Source organism: Nicotiana attenuata, unplaced genomic scaffold (assembly GCF_001879085.1).
Source record: "Nicotiana attenuata strain UT unplaced genomic scaffold, NIATTr2, whole genome shotgun sequence".
NCBI classification, from domain to species: domain Eukaryota; kingdom Viridiplantae; phylum Streptophyta; class Magnoliopsida; order Solanales; family Solanaceae; genus Nicotiana; species Nicotiana attenuata.
This window is the reverse complement of record NW_017671304.1, coordinates 118,151-131,383: the sequence shown is the minus strand read 5'-3', so window position 1 is coordinate 131,383 and position 13,233 is coordinate 118,151. Positions and strand designations below refer to the sequence as shown.

At 42.6% G+C, this 13,233-nt stretch overlaps 1 protein-coding gene and 1 non-coding gene across 2 annotated transcripts; one reads left to right on the top strand and one right to left on the bottom strand.

Moving 5' to 3' along the window:
• The first annotated feature begins 10,134 nt into the window (after positions 1-10,134).
• Positions 10,135-10,205, top strand: TRNAG-GCC. The gene has a single exon. It is a non-coding gene; the product is annotated as a tRNA-Gly (tRNA).
• Positions 10,206-10,253: 48 nt separating this feature from the next.
• Positions 10,254-12,978, bottom strand: LOC109207418. The gene is made up of 3 exons (XM_019370331.1): positions 12,632-12,978; positions 11,662-11,896; positions 10,254-10,957 (listed from the first exon to the last, which is right to left on the bottom strand). Exons 1-3 carry the CDS (start codon positions 12,884-12,886, stop codon positions 10,524-10,526), a joined length of 924 nt encoding a protein of 307 aa, XP_019225876.1. The 5' UTR covers positions 12,887-12,978; the 3' UTR covers positions 10,254-10,523.
• Positions 12,979-13,233: the final 255 nt, after the last annotated feature.

Here is a 13,233-nt window from a genome sequence, read left to right as displayed (position 1 = left end):
GATCAGTACGAGACATCTGTATTTATCCCCCAGAGGCTACAGGGTTAGAAAAGTTTCACATTTGTTCTTTCTTATCGTGCGGTTTGGTTTCTCAATGCTAATTGAATTTCTACTCTGTTCTTCCGCAGATGGCGAGAACACGCGCTTCCTCATCTACTGATCAGTAGTCCGAGCCTCAAGCAGCTCCCACTAGGGGCAGAGGCCGAGGCCGAGGCTGTGCTAGAGGCCGAGGTAGGGGCAGAGCTCAGCCCCGAGCAGCAGCACCTGTGGCGGAGCCTCAGGTTGACTTTGACGAGGAGGTTCCGGCCCCAGCCCCAGCAGTTCCGGTGGACCCAGCTCAGGTCCCAGAGGGGTTTATTGCTACCCCAGTTCTTCAGGACGCTCTGGTCCGATTGGTGTTCCACATGGAGAGTGTCACCCGAGCAGGTTTACTTCCTATAGCACCGGCCGTCTCTCAGGCAGGAGGAGGAGACCAGACTCCTGCTACTCGCACTCCGGAGCAGGTAGCTCCCCAGACTCAAACTCCAGCAGTTCAGCCAGTTGGAGCAGCTCAGCCGGGCATGGTAGCCCAAGCCGATGATGGAGCAGCTATGTTTGCCGATGCTTTGTGGAGGTTGGACAGGTTCACCAAGCTCTTCACTACTACCTTCAGCAGTGCATCTACCGAGGATCCCTAGGATTATCTGGACAGCTGCCACGAGGTTCTTCGGATCATGGGTATTGTTGAGACCAATGGGGTTGATTTTGCTATATTTCGCTTGTCTGGATCCGCAAAGACTTGGTGGATGGATTATTGCTTAGCTAGACCAGCAGGATCACCAGCCTTGACCTGGGAGCAGTTCACACAGCTATTTATGGAGAAGTTTCTCTCTATTACTCAGCGAGAGGCCTATCGGAGGCAGTTCGAGCGTCTCCAGCAGGGATCCATGAAAGTCACCCAGTACGAGACCAGGTTTATTGATTTGGCTCGCCATGCTCTTATTACACTTCCCACTGAGAGAGAGAGTGAGACGGTTTATTGATGGACTCATTCAGCCTATTCGTCTCCAGATGGCTAGAGAGGCTGGGAGTGAGATATCCTTTCAGGAGGCGGCCAATGTGGCCCGGAGAGTTGAGATGGTATTATCGCAGGGGGGTGGTCACAGGGCATAAGAGACCCCGTCAGTCAGGCAGATTCAGTGGTGCCTCGTCTGGAGGCAGAGATTCGTATGATAAGGATCATCCTCCTAGGCCCTTCCAGTCAGCACTCCAGGTTTCTCACGGTGCCTCAGGTGGCCGTATTTCTCGCGGGCAGTATTCTGATCAGCAGTCCTACAGTGCACCATCAGCTCCTATCAGTGCACCGCCGCTCCAGAGCTTTCGGGGTGGTCATTCAGGCCGCCAGGGTCAGCCTTAGTTTCCTCAGCCGCAGCATTCGGGTAGATGTTATAACTGTGGTGAGTATGGTCACATCAGGAGGGCTTGTCCGAGGCTACTGGGTACTCAGTCGCAGCAGCAGGGTCCCCGTCCTATGATTCAGGCACCAGATGTTCCCTAGGCCGCCCAACCAGCTAGAGGCGGGGCAGAGATGCTAGAGGGGGAGGTAGAGGATTTAGAGGTGGAGCTCAGACCGCCAGAGGTGGAGGCCAACCAACAACAGGTCATCCTAGAGAGGTAGATCAGAGTGGTGGGGCTCAGCCCCGATGTTATGCTCTTCCGACCAGGCCCGAGGCAGAGGCTTCAGATGCGGTTATTACAGGTACGGTTCTGGTTTGTGATAGGGATGCTTCAGTGTTGTTTGATCCGGGGTCTACGTATTCGTATGTGTCATCTTATTTTGCCCCGTATTTGTTCGTGCCTAGTGATGCATTGGTTATTCCTGTTTATGTGTCTACACCAGTGGGTGACTCTATTGTGGTCGATCGAGTCCATCGTTCTTGTGTTGTGGAGATTGGGGGTCTTGAGACTCGTTTAGATTTATTGCTTTTAGATATGGTTGACTTCGATGTTATATTGGGGATGGATTGGTTATCACCCTATCACGCTATCTTGGACTGTCATGCCAAGACGGTGACCTTAGCTTTACCGAGTATGCCTCGTTTAGAGTGGAGAGGGACTCCTGGTCATTCTACCCGCAGTGTTATATCGTATGTGAAGGCTCGGCGTATGGTCGAGAAGGGGTGTTTGGCCTATTTAGCCTATGTTCGTGATTCTAGTATTGAGGTTCCCTCTATTGATTTTGTGCGTTGTTTGTGAGTTCCCTGATGTTTTTCCTTCAGACCTGCCGGGTATGCTACCTGACAGGGATATTGACTTCTGCATTGATCTGGTTCCGGGCACTCAGCCCATTTCTATCCCGCTGTATCGTATGGCGCCGCCGGAGTTGAAAGAGCTAAAGGAACAGTTGCAGGATTTGCTTGAGAAGGGTTTCATTAGACCTAGTGTTTCACCATGGGGTGCACCAGTGTTATTTGTTAAGAAGAAGGATGGGTCAATGAGAATGTGTATTAATTACCGGCAATTGAACAAGGTTACAGTCAAGAATAAGTATCCGCTGCCGAGGATTGATGATTTGTTCGACCAGCTTCAGGGTGCCAAGGTATTTTCCAAGATTGACTTACGATCTGGCTACCATCAGTTGAGGATTATGGCATCCGATGTCCCTAAGACAGCTTTTCGCACTCGGTACGGGCATTATGAGTTCTTGGTTATGTCATTCGGATTGACAAATGCCCCAGCAGCTTTCATGGACTTGATGAACCGAGTGTTCAGGCCTTATTTGGACTCATTCGTGATAGTCTTCATTGATGACATATTGATATATTCCCGCAGCCAGGAGGAGCACGAGCAGCACCTTAGAGTGGTTCTTCAGACTCTGAGGGATAGTCAGTTATATGCTAAGTTCTCGAAGTGTGAATTCTGGTTGGGTTCAGTTGCATTTCTGGGTCATGTTGTATCAGCAGAAGGTATTCAGGTGGACCCAAAGAAGATTGAGGTAGTCAAGAACTGGCCTAGACCAGCATCAGCTACAGAGATTCGGAGTTTCTTGGGGTTGGCAGGCTACTACCGTCGGTTCGTGGAGGGGTTTTCATCCATTGCAGACCCGATGACTAGATTGACCCAGAAGGGTGCCCAGTTCAGATGGTCGGATGAGTGTGAGGCGAGCTTTCAGAAGCTCAAGACAGCTCTGACTACGACACCGGTGTTGGTTTTGCCCACAGGTTCAGGGCCTTATACATTCTATTGTGATGCTTCCCGTGTTGGGCTTGGAGCAGTGTTAATGCAGGATGGTAAAGTTATTGCCTATGCTTCGAGGCAGTTAAAGATTCATGAGAAGAACTATCCGGTTCATGATTTGGAGTTGGCAGCCATAGTTCACACATTGAATATTTGGAGGCATTATTTGTATGGCGTGGCATGTGAGGTGTTCACGGATCACAAGAGTCTTCAGTACTTGTTCAAGCAAAAGGAGTTGAATTTGAGGCAAAGAAGGTGGTTGGAGTTGTTGAAGGATTATGATATCACCATTTTATATCATCCGGGGAAGGCCAATGTAGTGGTCGATGCTTTGAGTAGGAAGTCAGCCAGTATGGGCAGTCTTGCTTATATTCCGGTCGGTGATAGGCCGCTTGCTTTGGATGTTCAGGCTTTAGCCAATTTGTTCGTGAGACTGGATGTTTCTGAGCCCAGTCGTGTGTTAGCTTGCACGGTCGCTCGTTCTTTATTATTGGAGCGTATCTGTGATCCGCAGTATGATGATCCCCATTTGTGTGTCCTTAGAGACACGGTGCAGCGCGGAGGTGCCAGGCAGGTTACCTTAGATGATGATGGAGTTTTGAGATTGCGGGGTTGAGTATGTGTGCCTAATGTGGATGGGCTCCGAGAGTTGATATTGGAGGAAGCCCATAGCTCCCGGTACTCTATTCATCCGGGCACCGCAAAGTTGTATCAGGATTTGCGGCAGCATTACTGGTGGCGCAGAATGAAGAAGGATATCGTAGCATATGTGGCTCGTTGTTTGAATTGTCAGAAGGTTAAGTGCGAGCATCAGAGGCCTGGTGGTTTATTTCAGAGGATTGAGCTTCCCGAGTGGAAGTAGGAGCGGATCACTATGGACTTTGTTACTGGGCTTCCGCAGACTCGGAAGAAGTTCGATGCAGTATGGGTCATTGTTGATAGGCTGACCAAGTCAGCACATTTCATTCCTGTGGCAGTCTCCTATTCATCCGAGAGGTTAGCTGAGATCTATATCCGGGAGATTGTTCGCCTTCATGGTGTGCCGGTATCCATCATTTCGGACTGAGGTACGCAGTTTACCTCGCGCTTCTGGAGAGCAGTTCAGCGAGAGTTAGGCACACGGGTTGAGTTGAGCACAGCATTTTATCCCTAGACGGACGGTCAGTCCGAGCGGACTATTCAGATTTTGGAGGATATGCTCTGAGCTTGTGTTATTGACTTTGGAGGTTCATGGGATCAGTTCTTGCCTTTAGCGGAGTTTGCCTACAACAACAGCTACCAGTCGAGCATCCAGATGGCTCCTTATGAGGCCTTATATGGTAGGCGTTGTCGATCTCCGGTTGGGTACGGATCTGGTTCAGGAGGCCTTGGACAAGGTCAGGATCATTCAAGATAGGCTTCGTTCAGCTCTGTCCAGGAAAAAGAGCTATGCAGACCGCAAGGTTCAAGATGTGGCTTTTATGGTTGGTGAGCGGGTATTGCTCCGAGTGTCGCCTATGAAGGGCGTGATGAGGTTTGGGAAGAAGGGCAAGCTTAGCCCTAGGTTCATTGGTTCGTTTGATATTCTTGATCGAGTGGGAGAGGTGACTTATAGACTTGCTTTGCTGCGGAGCTTATCAACTGTGCATCCAGTGTTTCATGTGTCCATGCTTCGGAGGTATCACGGCGATCCATCCCACGTGTTAGATTTCAGCACTGTCCAGTTGGACAATGACTTGTCTTATGAGGAGGAGCCGGTAGCTATTCTAGACCGGCAGGTTCGTCAGTTGAGATCCAAGAGTTTCCCTTCTGTTCGTGTTCAGTGGAGAGGTCAGCCTCCTGAGGCTTCGACCTGGGAGTCCGAGCCCGATATGCGGAGCCGTTATCCTCATCTTTTCCCCGACTCAGGTACTTCCTTCTTCTGTCCGTTTGAGGACGAACGGTTGTTTTAGAGGTGGAGAATGTGACGACCCAAAGGGTCATCGCCTGTTTTTAATTAATTCTGTGCTTCCGAGGCCTTGAAAACCTCATTTAGAGTCGCCTCGAATTGCGTGCGTAGTCCAGGCGCGTAGCCGGAAAGCTTAAATATGAAATTCTGTGAAAAATGCTAAGTTTTAATGTTCAAATGAATAAATTTGACTTTGGTCAACATTTTGGGTAAACGGACCCGGACCCGTAATTTGACGGTTCTGGAGGGTCCGTAGAAAAATATGGGACTTGGGCGTATGTCCGGAATCCAATTCCGAGGTCCCGAGCCCGAGAAATAAATTTTTAAAAGAAATTGTTTTTCTGAAATTGTTAAGGAAAACTGAAATGATATTTGATTAGAACGTGTTGGTATCGGGCCCGTATTTTGGTTTCGGCGCCCGGTACAGGTCTTATATATGTTTTAAGTCCTTCCTGTGAAATTTGGTTGAAAACGGACGTTATTTGATGTGTTTCGGACTTGAATTTCTAAATTTGAAACTTAATGAAGTTTGAGGAAAAACTCTTGATTTTGATGTTTGATTCATTGTTTTTTATTTTATTTTGGCGATTTGATCGCACGGATAAGTTCGTATGATGTTGTTGAGTTAGTACATGTGTTTGGTTAGGAGCCCCGAGGGCTCGGGTGTGTTTCGGATGTGTTTCGTAAGGTTTAGACTTAGGAAAAAGTTGCAGAAATAGCTGTCTTCTGTTGCCCAGTGATTTCTTCTATGCGATCGCATAATAAAGGTCGCGATCGCATAGAGCAAACTTCAGGGGTTCACAAATTATTCTATGTGATCGCATTCTTCCCTCCGTGATCGCGTTGTGTAAAGCCCCAGCTTTCATTTTCTTCTATGCGATCGCGTGTTATTGTCCGCGATCGCAGTGCCAGCAAACTTTACCCTGTGCGATTGCATCCCTTTGTCCGCGGTCGCATAGGCCAAATCCGCCCAGTTATTTTAAGTTCCAAAAACAGAACCCATTACGGGATTTCTCAAATTTTTACAAGACTTCTTCTTCTCCAAAGCTCTAGGGCGATTCTTGAAGCTTTCCTTCACCATAATCTCTTGGGTTAGTAATCTTTAACTTATTTTCTTCCATTTTCATCAACATCTATTGAATTTCTAGGCCTAAAACATATGACTAAGGGTAGAAAATTAGGGATTTGGGTAGAGTTAGGGCTTTTTGATTTTTCTTGATTTAGACCTCGTTTTGGGGTCGAATTTGAAAATAAATTATATATTCGGGCTCGTGGGTGAATGGGTGATTTGATTTTGGTCCGAACCTCGTGTTTTGACCAAGCGGGCCCGAGGTCGATTTTTGAATTTTTGGGAAAAATGATGGAAAAGCTATAATTAGGCATTGGGTTCGCATTGTTTAGCATTTATTGATGTATTGAAGTCATTTATGTATAGATACAATTGATTTGGAGCCGAATTCGAAAGGAAAGGCTGTTATTGAGGATTGAATTGGGCGTAGAAGTTTGAGGTAAGTGTTTAGCTTAACCTTAGCTTGAGGGATTAGGAGTTGAGTCATATTTGCTATGTGTTTTCTTGTGGAGTACGACGTATAGGCATGGTGACGAGTATCTATACGTCGGTGTCGAGCATAACCGTGAGTCTTAAATTGATATTTGTTGTATTCTTGAATAATACTATGGTTGCAAATTGTGAGAAGATCCGTGGTGTTGAGCAAAGACTTAGATTATTATCGTAGAAGTTCTTTATGAGTTAGAAATGGTGATAATGGAGATGTTTAGAAGTTAAATTGAGATTGGTTATAGCTGATTCTCCCTTGCCAGGACGAGTATACTAGTACTGTTGAGTTCCCTTGCCGGGATAGAGTAAATTATGATTAATCCCTTGCCGGAATTTTGTTATGATTACTGTAAGTTGTATACCTGGAACGGGTTGCGCGCCGCAACATTTTTATTAATGTATACATATATGGATCGGGTTGCACGCCGCAACATATATTATATTGGATCGGGTTGCACGCCGCAACATATATTATATTGGATCGGGTTGCACGCCACAACAGATATTATATTGGATCGGGTTGCACGCCGCAACAGATATATTATATTTATTGGATTGGGTTGCACGCCGCAACAGTTATATATAAATACATATGGATCAGTTTGCGCGCCGCAACAGTAGTGTTATTATATTGTTTTGGATACCGTACTGTTCCTTCATATTCATTTAGTTTCTGCTATGTTGAACTGTTTCCCCGAGGCATGTACCCCCTCCCTTTTAACTGCTCATTACTTGTTTATTTTTCTGTAATATATTATATATATCTGCACAGGTTTATCTGGGGTCTAGTCCTAGCCTCGTCACTACTTCGCCGGGGTTAGGCTAGGCACTTACCAGCACATGGGGTCGGTTGTGCTGATACTACACTCTCTGCTCTTTTGCACAGATCCAGGTTCCGGAGCAGTATATGGTGTGCAACAGTAGTTCGGGAGCCAGCCTTCAGTCCACGAGATCCCGAGGTAGTCCTGCAAGCGTCCGCAGGCCCGGCATCTCTTCTACCTATTTTTATGCACTGTTTCCTCTTGTATCCCAGACATATTTCATTTCCTTGTTTCAGACATTGTGTGTGGCACTCTTAGATAGTCCGTGAATGTTGTGACACCAGTTCTGGGTAGAGGCATATGTGGATTTTTCCTTATTATTTTGGTTTATGTCGTTTAAGTCTTCCGCTAAATTATAAATTCCGCTGTTGTTTAATTATTTATTTCTTGTTAACTAAATTGGCAAAAAAATGGATTTTACACAAAAGCATTTATGGATTCTAATGGTGTGGCTTGCCTAGCTTCTACGAGTAGGCGCCATCACGACCCCCGAGGGTGGGAAATCCGGGTCGTGACAATTCCTTCATCATTTCTCTCCTTAGGTTGATTGTCCACTTGAGCCGTTTTGGGGACCCTTTGACAGCCCTCAATTGTGTGGCCTTGAATTCTGCAGTGAGAGTAAAAAATGGGGATTGTTTCATATTCAATATTTTGATTGAATGTTTCTAGAATAACTTCTGGGTTCTGAATGGTCACTTGAACATCCGTGATCAGAGGTTTCAGAAGATCGATCTCAATTCTCATTTTAGCTGTCGTTGGTCTTGTTTTTGTCTGAGTAGCTTTATCCATGACAATAGGAGTTCCAACAGGCCCAACAATCCTACATAGAGTTGCCCACTCGTAGTAGTGCCATGGAAGATCGGGAAGGTTTATCCAGACTGGAGCCAGAGATGTATTCTTGTTTGGTTTGAAATTGGGGCTCCATCTCTGAATTTTCATGGAGTGGTCTTCGCTAAGCTGAACATAGTCGTATGATGCTATCAATTTGTAATCTTCCTCATTCTCAGCATCAATAAAGACATGCTTAGCATCTTTTGCCCCAATTTTCACTTGCCCTTTCGTCGGCATGATTTGGCGAAATCTGCCCTAATCTTGTCGATTTGGGGGCGATTTCTGTCGAAATATCCTATGAGAGTCCATTTGCATGTCTCAGCTAGAAGGTCATGTTCCTCTTTCGTGAAAGTGACTACTGGTTTCCCATTGATGAGTTCGTGCTTTCTGTGTTGAAGTCTTATTTCGCCCTTATTAGAGGATTGGGTCTTTAGCCCTAGGGCTCCTCTGTAGGAAGCTTGTTCTTCATTGCTGGGATTTTGCCCCAAATTCATCTAATGTGTGATTTGGGAGTGGTTTCTTTGAGGGTTTGGGATAAGAGATGGGAATTTTGTGGTGTCTGGTGGGTCTGGGGGTTTGTGGGGGCTCGTTCCTGGTGGAGGAGCTAAGGAACTCATGGCTGAGTTCCGCTTGATTTAGCCGTTTCCGGCGGAAATTGACCGTTAACTAGGAGAGAGAAATGAGTGAAGAGAGAAGTTAGAGAGACAACGTGAAACTAATGTTGAATAAGTATACAATATAGTCTGAGTGACTTGCCAGAAAAGTTTGAATCTTGTTTGGCTAAGATGAGAGAAGTTTAAGAGTCTTATAGCCCGTTTGGCCAAGCTGCAAAAATCAGCTTATTTTGGGAAGTGCTTTTCTCAAAAGTACTTTTGGTGAGAAGCAGTTTGTGTTTGACTAATTAGTTTGAAAAGCACTTCTGAGCAGCAATTAGTGTTTGGCCAAGCTTTAAAAGAACTGCTTCTGCTTCTCCTCTAAAGCACTTTTTTTTTCCTTCCAAAAGCTTGGCCAAACACCTCAATTTTTGGCCAAAAGTGCTTTTGGCAAAAAAAAAAAGCATTTTTCGCCAAAAAGAAGCTTGGCCAAACAGGCTATTAGTCTCGAACTTTAATGGCTTCTGCCGTTGTTGGAGAGCTCTAATTGGGGAATGGGGGGGGGGGGGGGGTAGAGAGGGGATAGTCTTTTGTCTTCATTTCAGATTCAAGCATCACTAATAATCTGGTGCTAGTCTCCATTCTCGCCGGTCAACAATTTTCCGGTGAGTGTCTGCATCGATTTAGGAGCAAAAAGAAAGAAAGTGAAATCGGAAAGAAAAAGAAAAAGAAAAGAAAGATAATGAAAAAAATAAGAAGGAAAGATAAATAGAAAGGAGAAATGAAAAAAATAAATTAATTGATTCTACACGTGGCAAGTAAAGATTGGTGCGTGTTCTACACTTCTTTTTTGAAACTGGGATTGACTTTAAAATGTGTTATTTATTACACTTCAAATATAGTCAGGGGGTTATAGGAATCCCGTAAAAATAAAGAATGCATCTGGCAAAATCGTTCAACACCAGGGAGATAATTACGTATTATCCCTTTAGATGATCGAGAAAGCCTCAACCTTGTCTATATTGCAGATAAATGACACACTTTGGGTGAAAAAATTGATCAAACTTGCCACATTGATCATGGCATTTTCACAGCTCAACTTAAACCTTAATATTTTAACAGCCAGTTCAGATAACTATCTTGGTGAGACACAGTATTACATGATCGTAACAGAAATTACAACATCAAGCACCAGTGGTCTAGTGGTAGAATAGTACCCTGCCACGGTACAGACCCGGGTTCGATTCCCGGCTGGTGCATTTTTTCTTTTTAATTCCTTTGAATATTTACACTTTGTCCCATCCGGCTAGCACAAAAAGGAGCTTATTATTTTTTCTCTTCTTTTCTTCATTTTACAGATTCTGAGCAGCCACAGGTCAATCACTTTTAAACTTGCAATCACTATTCATTTAAGATCTAACCACAAACGAAGCCGCAGACTTGCAATCACTATTCATAGGTTATATTATAAACTCTACTCTCCGAGCTATTAAGCCCAAAAGCTTAAAGAAAAACAACAAAAAATACACTTATGTAAACAATGTTTTTTTCCAATTGTATACATCAATTAACATAACTCATACTACTTCAACTGCCGTGAGATGTAAATTCGGAATATTTTCCAGCAAATCGACTGTGAGCATAGATGCCCTCGGCCGTGGCGGCCGGCTAAAATACTCGTCGACGACTGTGGACGACGGTAGCTTGGCCGCCATACGTTCTCGTGTTTTAAGCCACTTAGCTTGCATGTATTTTTGTTTTCGCCATGGCCCAATGTGCATTTTCTTCTCCTTCATGCATTTCTTCGCAGCTGCACACAGAATCTTGATCAACGATAATAATCTCTCAATTTTTCCGACAAAGACTTCTGGCAAGCATTTTACTAATCGGTTGTATTCTTCACATGCTCTTGCCATCTCAAACTCAGCTCGAAAATTTAGCTCGATGATAACTCTTATTTCTCCCTTTTTAGGATTTGAAGAATCAATCACATCTATAAATGTATGTTCACCTGTAACATGGTAAATAAAAGCATTAATTAAATGTTATTCTATATGTTTTTCACTTGCCACCAATTAATTAGATATCAATGCTAGTGATAGGGTGGAAAAAAAAATTTAGAACTTTTAACTAGTTCTATGCATAAAAATCATGATATACTTCACTTACGTGGCTAATTAAAAACAACAATGTCTTTATAAAAAAAACAAGTAACTAAAGAAAAAGATATGATTTTGTTTGATTTTTTTTTAAAATAAGGAGATCATTTCTTAAAGTCTTTGTCATACATTTCTTCTTGAGGGATAGCCACAAACAACTAATTTTCCAGCTATATATATATAAAAGAAATATCAAGACTATGTCATTGCCATACACTTGAGATTTTTAGATGGATGTCATTCTCAGAGATAATTATTTATTCAAATATATTAAGCTAGATTAATAGTTGGTGTTGAAGTTGTTCATCTAGATATAAAGTTGTCATTTATATATTAAAAAGAATTTGTCTTTTACTAATTAAGTAATAATCTACCAAACAGAAGCGGATCCCAAATTTTGAGTTTTTGGATTTTAACAGCTAGTTGGGTTCAGGATAAATTATTTATACATATTTAATGAATTTCTTAATACTTAAGAGAACTATATATAGCGCCTCACGCCCCTATTTCCAATAAGAGTTAAAAAAAAAAAAAAAAAAAAAAAATAATTAATTACCTGAAGGAATATCTGGAGAGCTCTTCCACTTAGACTTGCAAATTGCAGAGTTGAAACCAGCAATTTGTAAACGACTACACACCTCCTTCATAAGGCAGTTCCGGCAGCCGTCGTCGGCGGTTTTCCGGCAAGTGCAAATGCCATTAATCTCAGACTGAAGCTTTGCTTCTTTTACTGTCTCTTTTGTAATGCTTCGGATTTGTGATTCTAATGTAGTAGTCCGATATAGTATACCCTACAATTCAAATAGCATAAATAGTTAAATTACATGTCCACTAATTAAATTATGCATGAACTAAACTAGACTAACTTAAAAAAATTCTTTACACTACACGTAATTGTTCATAAGTAGTGATATTTAATAATCTAATAGTGGCAAAGGGCAGCCGCGGGTGCACAATGTATCTCGCGTTCATGCAGGGTCCGGGAAAAGGTCGCAACTGAAGGGCTGATATAGACAGCCTACCCAAATACAAGCATTGATTAGTGGCTGGCCTCACGGCTTGAACCCGTGACTATAGGTCACATGAAGACAACTTTATCGTTAATATTATAAAAAAAAAGTATATTATCAGTGTATATAAGTTAATATAAAAGAAAAAGGAAAAAATTAGGAAATATTGCCGTTTAAAAATTGGAGTTAACGGGTAGGAGAAAATCAAGGAAATGAAGACATAATGAGCTATAATCAGAAAAAAGAATCAATTCTAAAGTGGACCCTGAATTAATCACTAATTTTAAAGTTCAATTTTGCTAATACAATCTTGAAAAATTATTTAATGGAACTTTCTTTGATTCTATAATGATGATGAAACCTTCTCTCCTCCTAATGTTACAAACAAAAGTTTTCAAAATTTTCCCAGAAAATCATTGCTAAAATCAGAAAACTTTCATCAATTCAACAATATACTTATTCATTAAAAATAAAAATAAAAATTAAGAAGAATAAGAAAGAAAGGAGAAAACATACTTGTAAAAGCTGATGTTGAGTTTCCCAAAATTGATTATCTTCAACATTTTCAGAATCTTCTTTCTCTTCATCATCTTCTTCTTCATTTTCAACACAAAAATTAACACCAATACTCTCCGGCGACTCGTCGTCGAGAAACCCGAACACCGTATCGGATATATTTATCGCGGGGTCGCCGGAAAACACCATTAATTCCGGCATATCACACGTTAAAATCCGATGACTCAATGGTTTCCTAGCCATTACCCTAACCATAACAATAACCCTAATTCTTAAATAACTTTACGAATATAAAAAAAATGAAGCTTAGTAAGCTTTTGTTACAATATTTTGTAATGTGACTAATTTAATTCTAGAACTGGCTTTATATAGTACCAAATTTTTGGGGGGAAAAAGTGGACAATTTTATCCTTTTAGACAAATAATTACTACTCAAGGGGAGCCTACCATTACACGTTAAAGTGAATAGAGATAGTCATAATTGGTAGGACCAAAACAGCATGGATCCACGTCAGTCCATGTCTACTATTTTTATCTCTTTCCTAGAAAAATTCACCTATTTTATTTTTTTATCTATATACTCGAATATTCTAGTGTTGTCT

Bases quoted from the DNA above. Each gene is read 5' to 3' on its own strand.
- LOC109207418 (XM_019370331.1), bottom strand. From the start codon at position 12,886: ATGGTTAGGGTAATGGCTAGGAAACCATTGAGTCATCGGATTTTAACG. The intron at 11,897-12,631 runs GTATGTTTTCTC...TTTGAATTGTAG, and splicing joins CTCAACATCAGCTTTTACAA to GGTATACTATATCGGACTAC. The intron at 10,958-11,661 runs GTAATTAATTAT...ACCATGTTACAG, and splicing joins CTCTCCAGATATTCCTTCAG to GTGAACATACATTTATAGAT.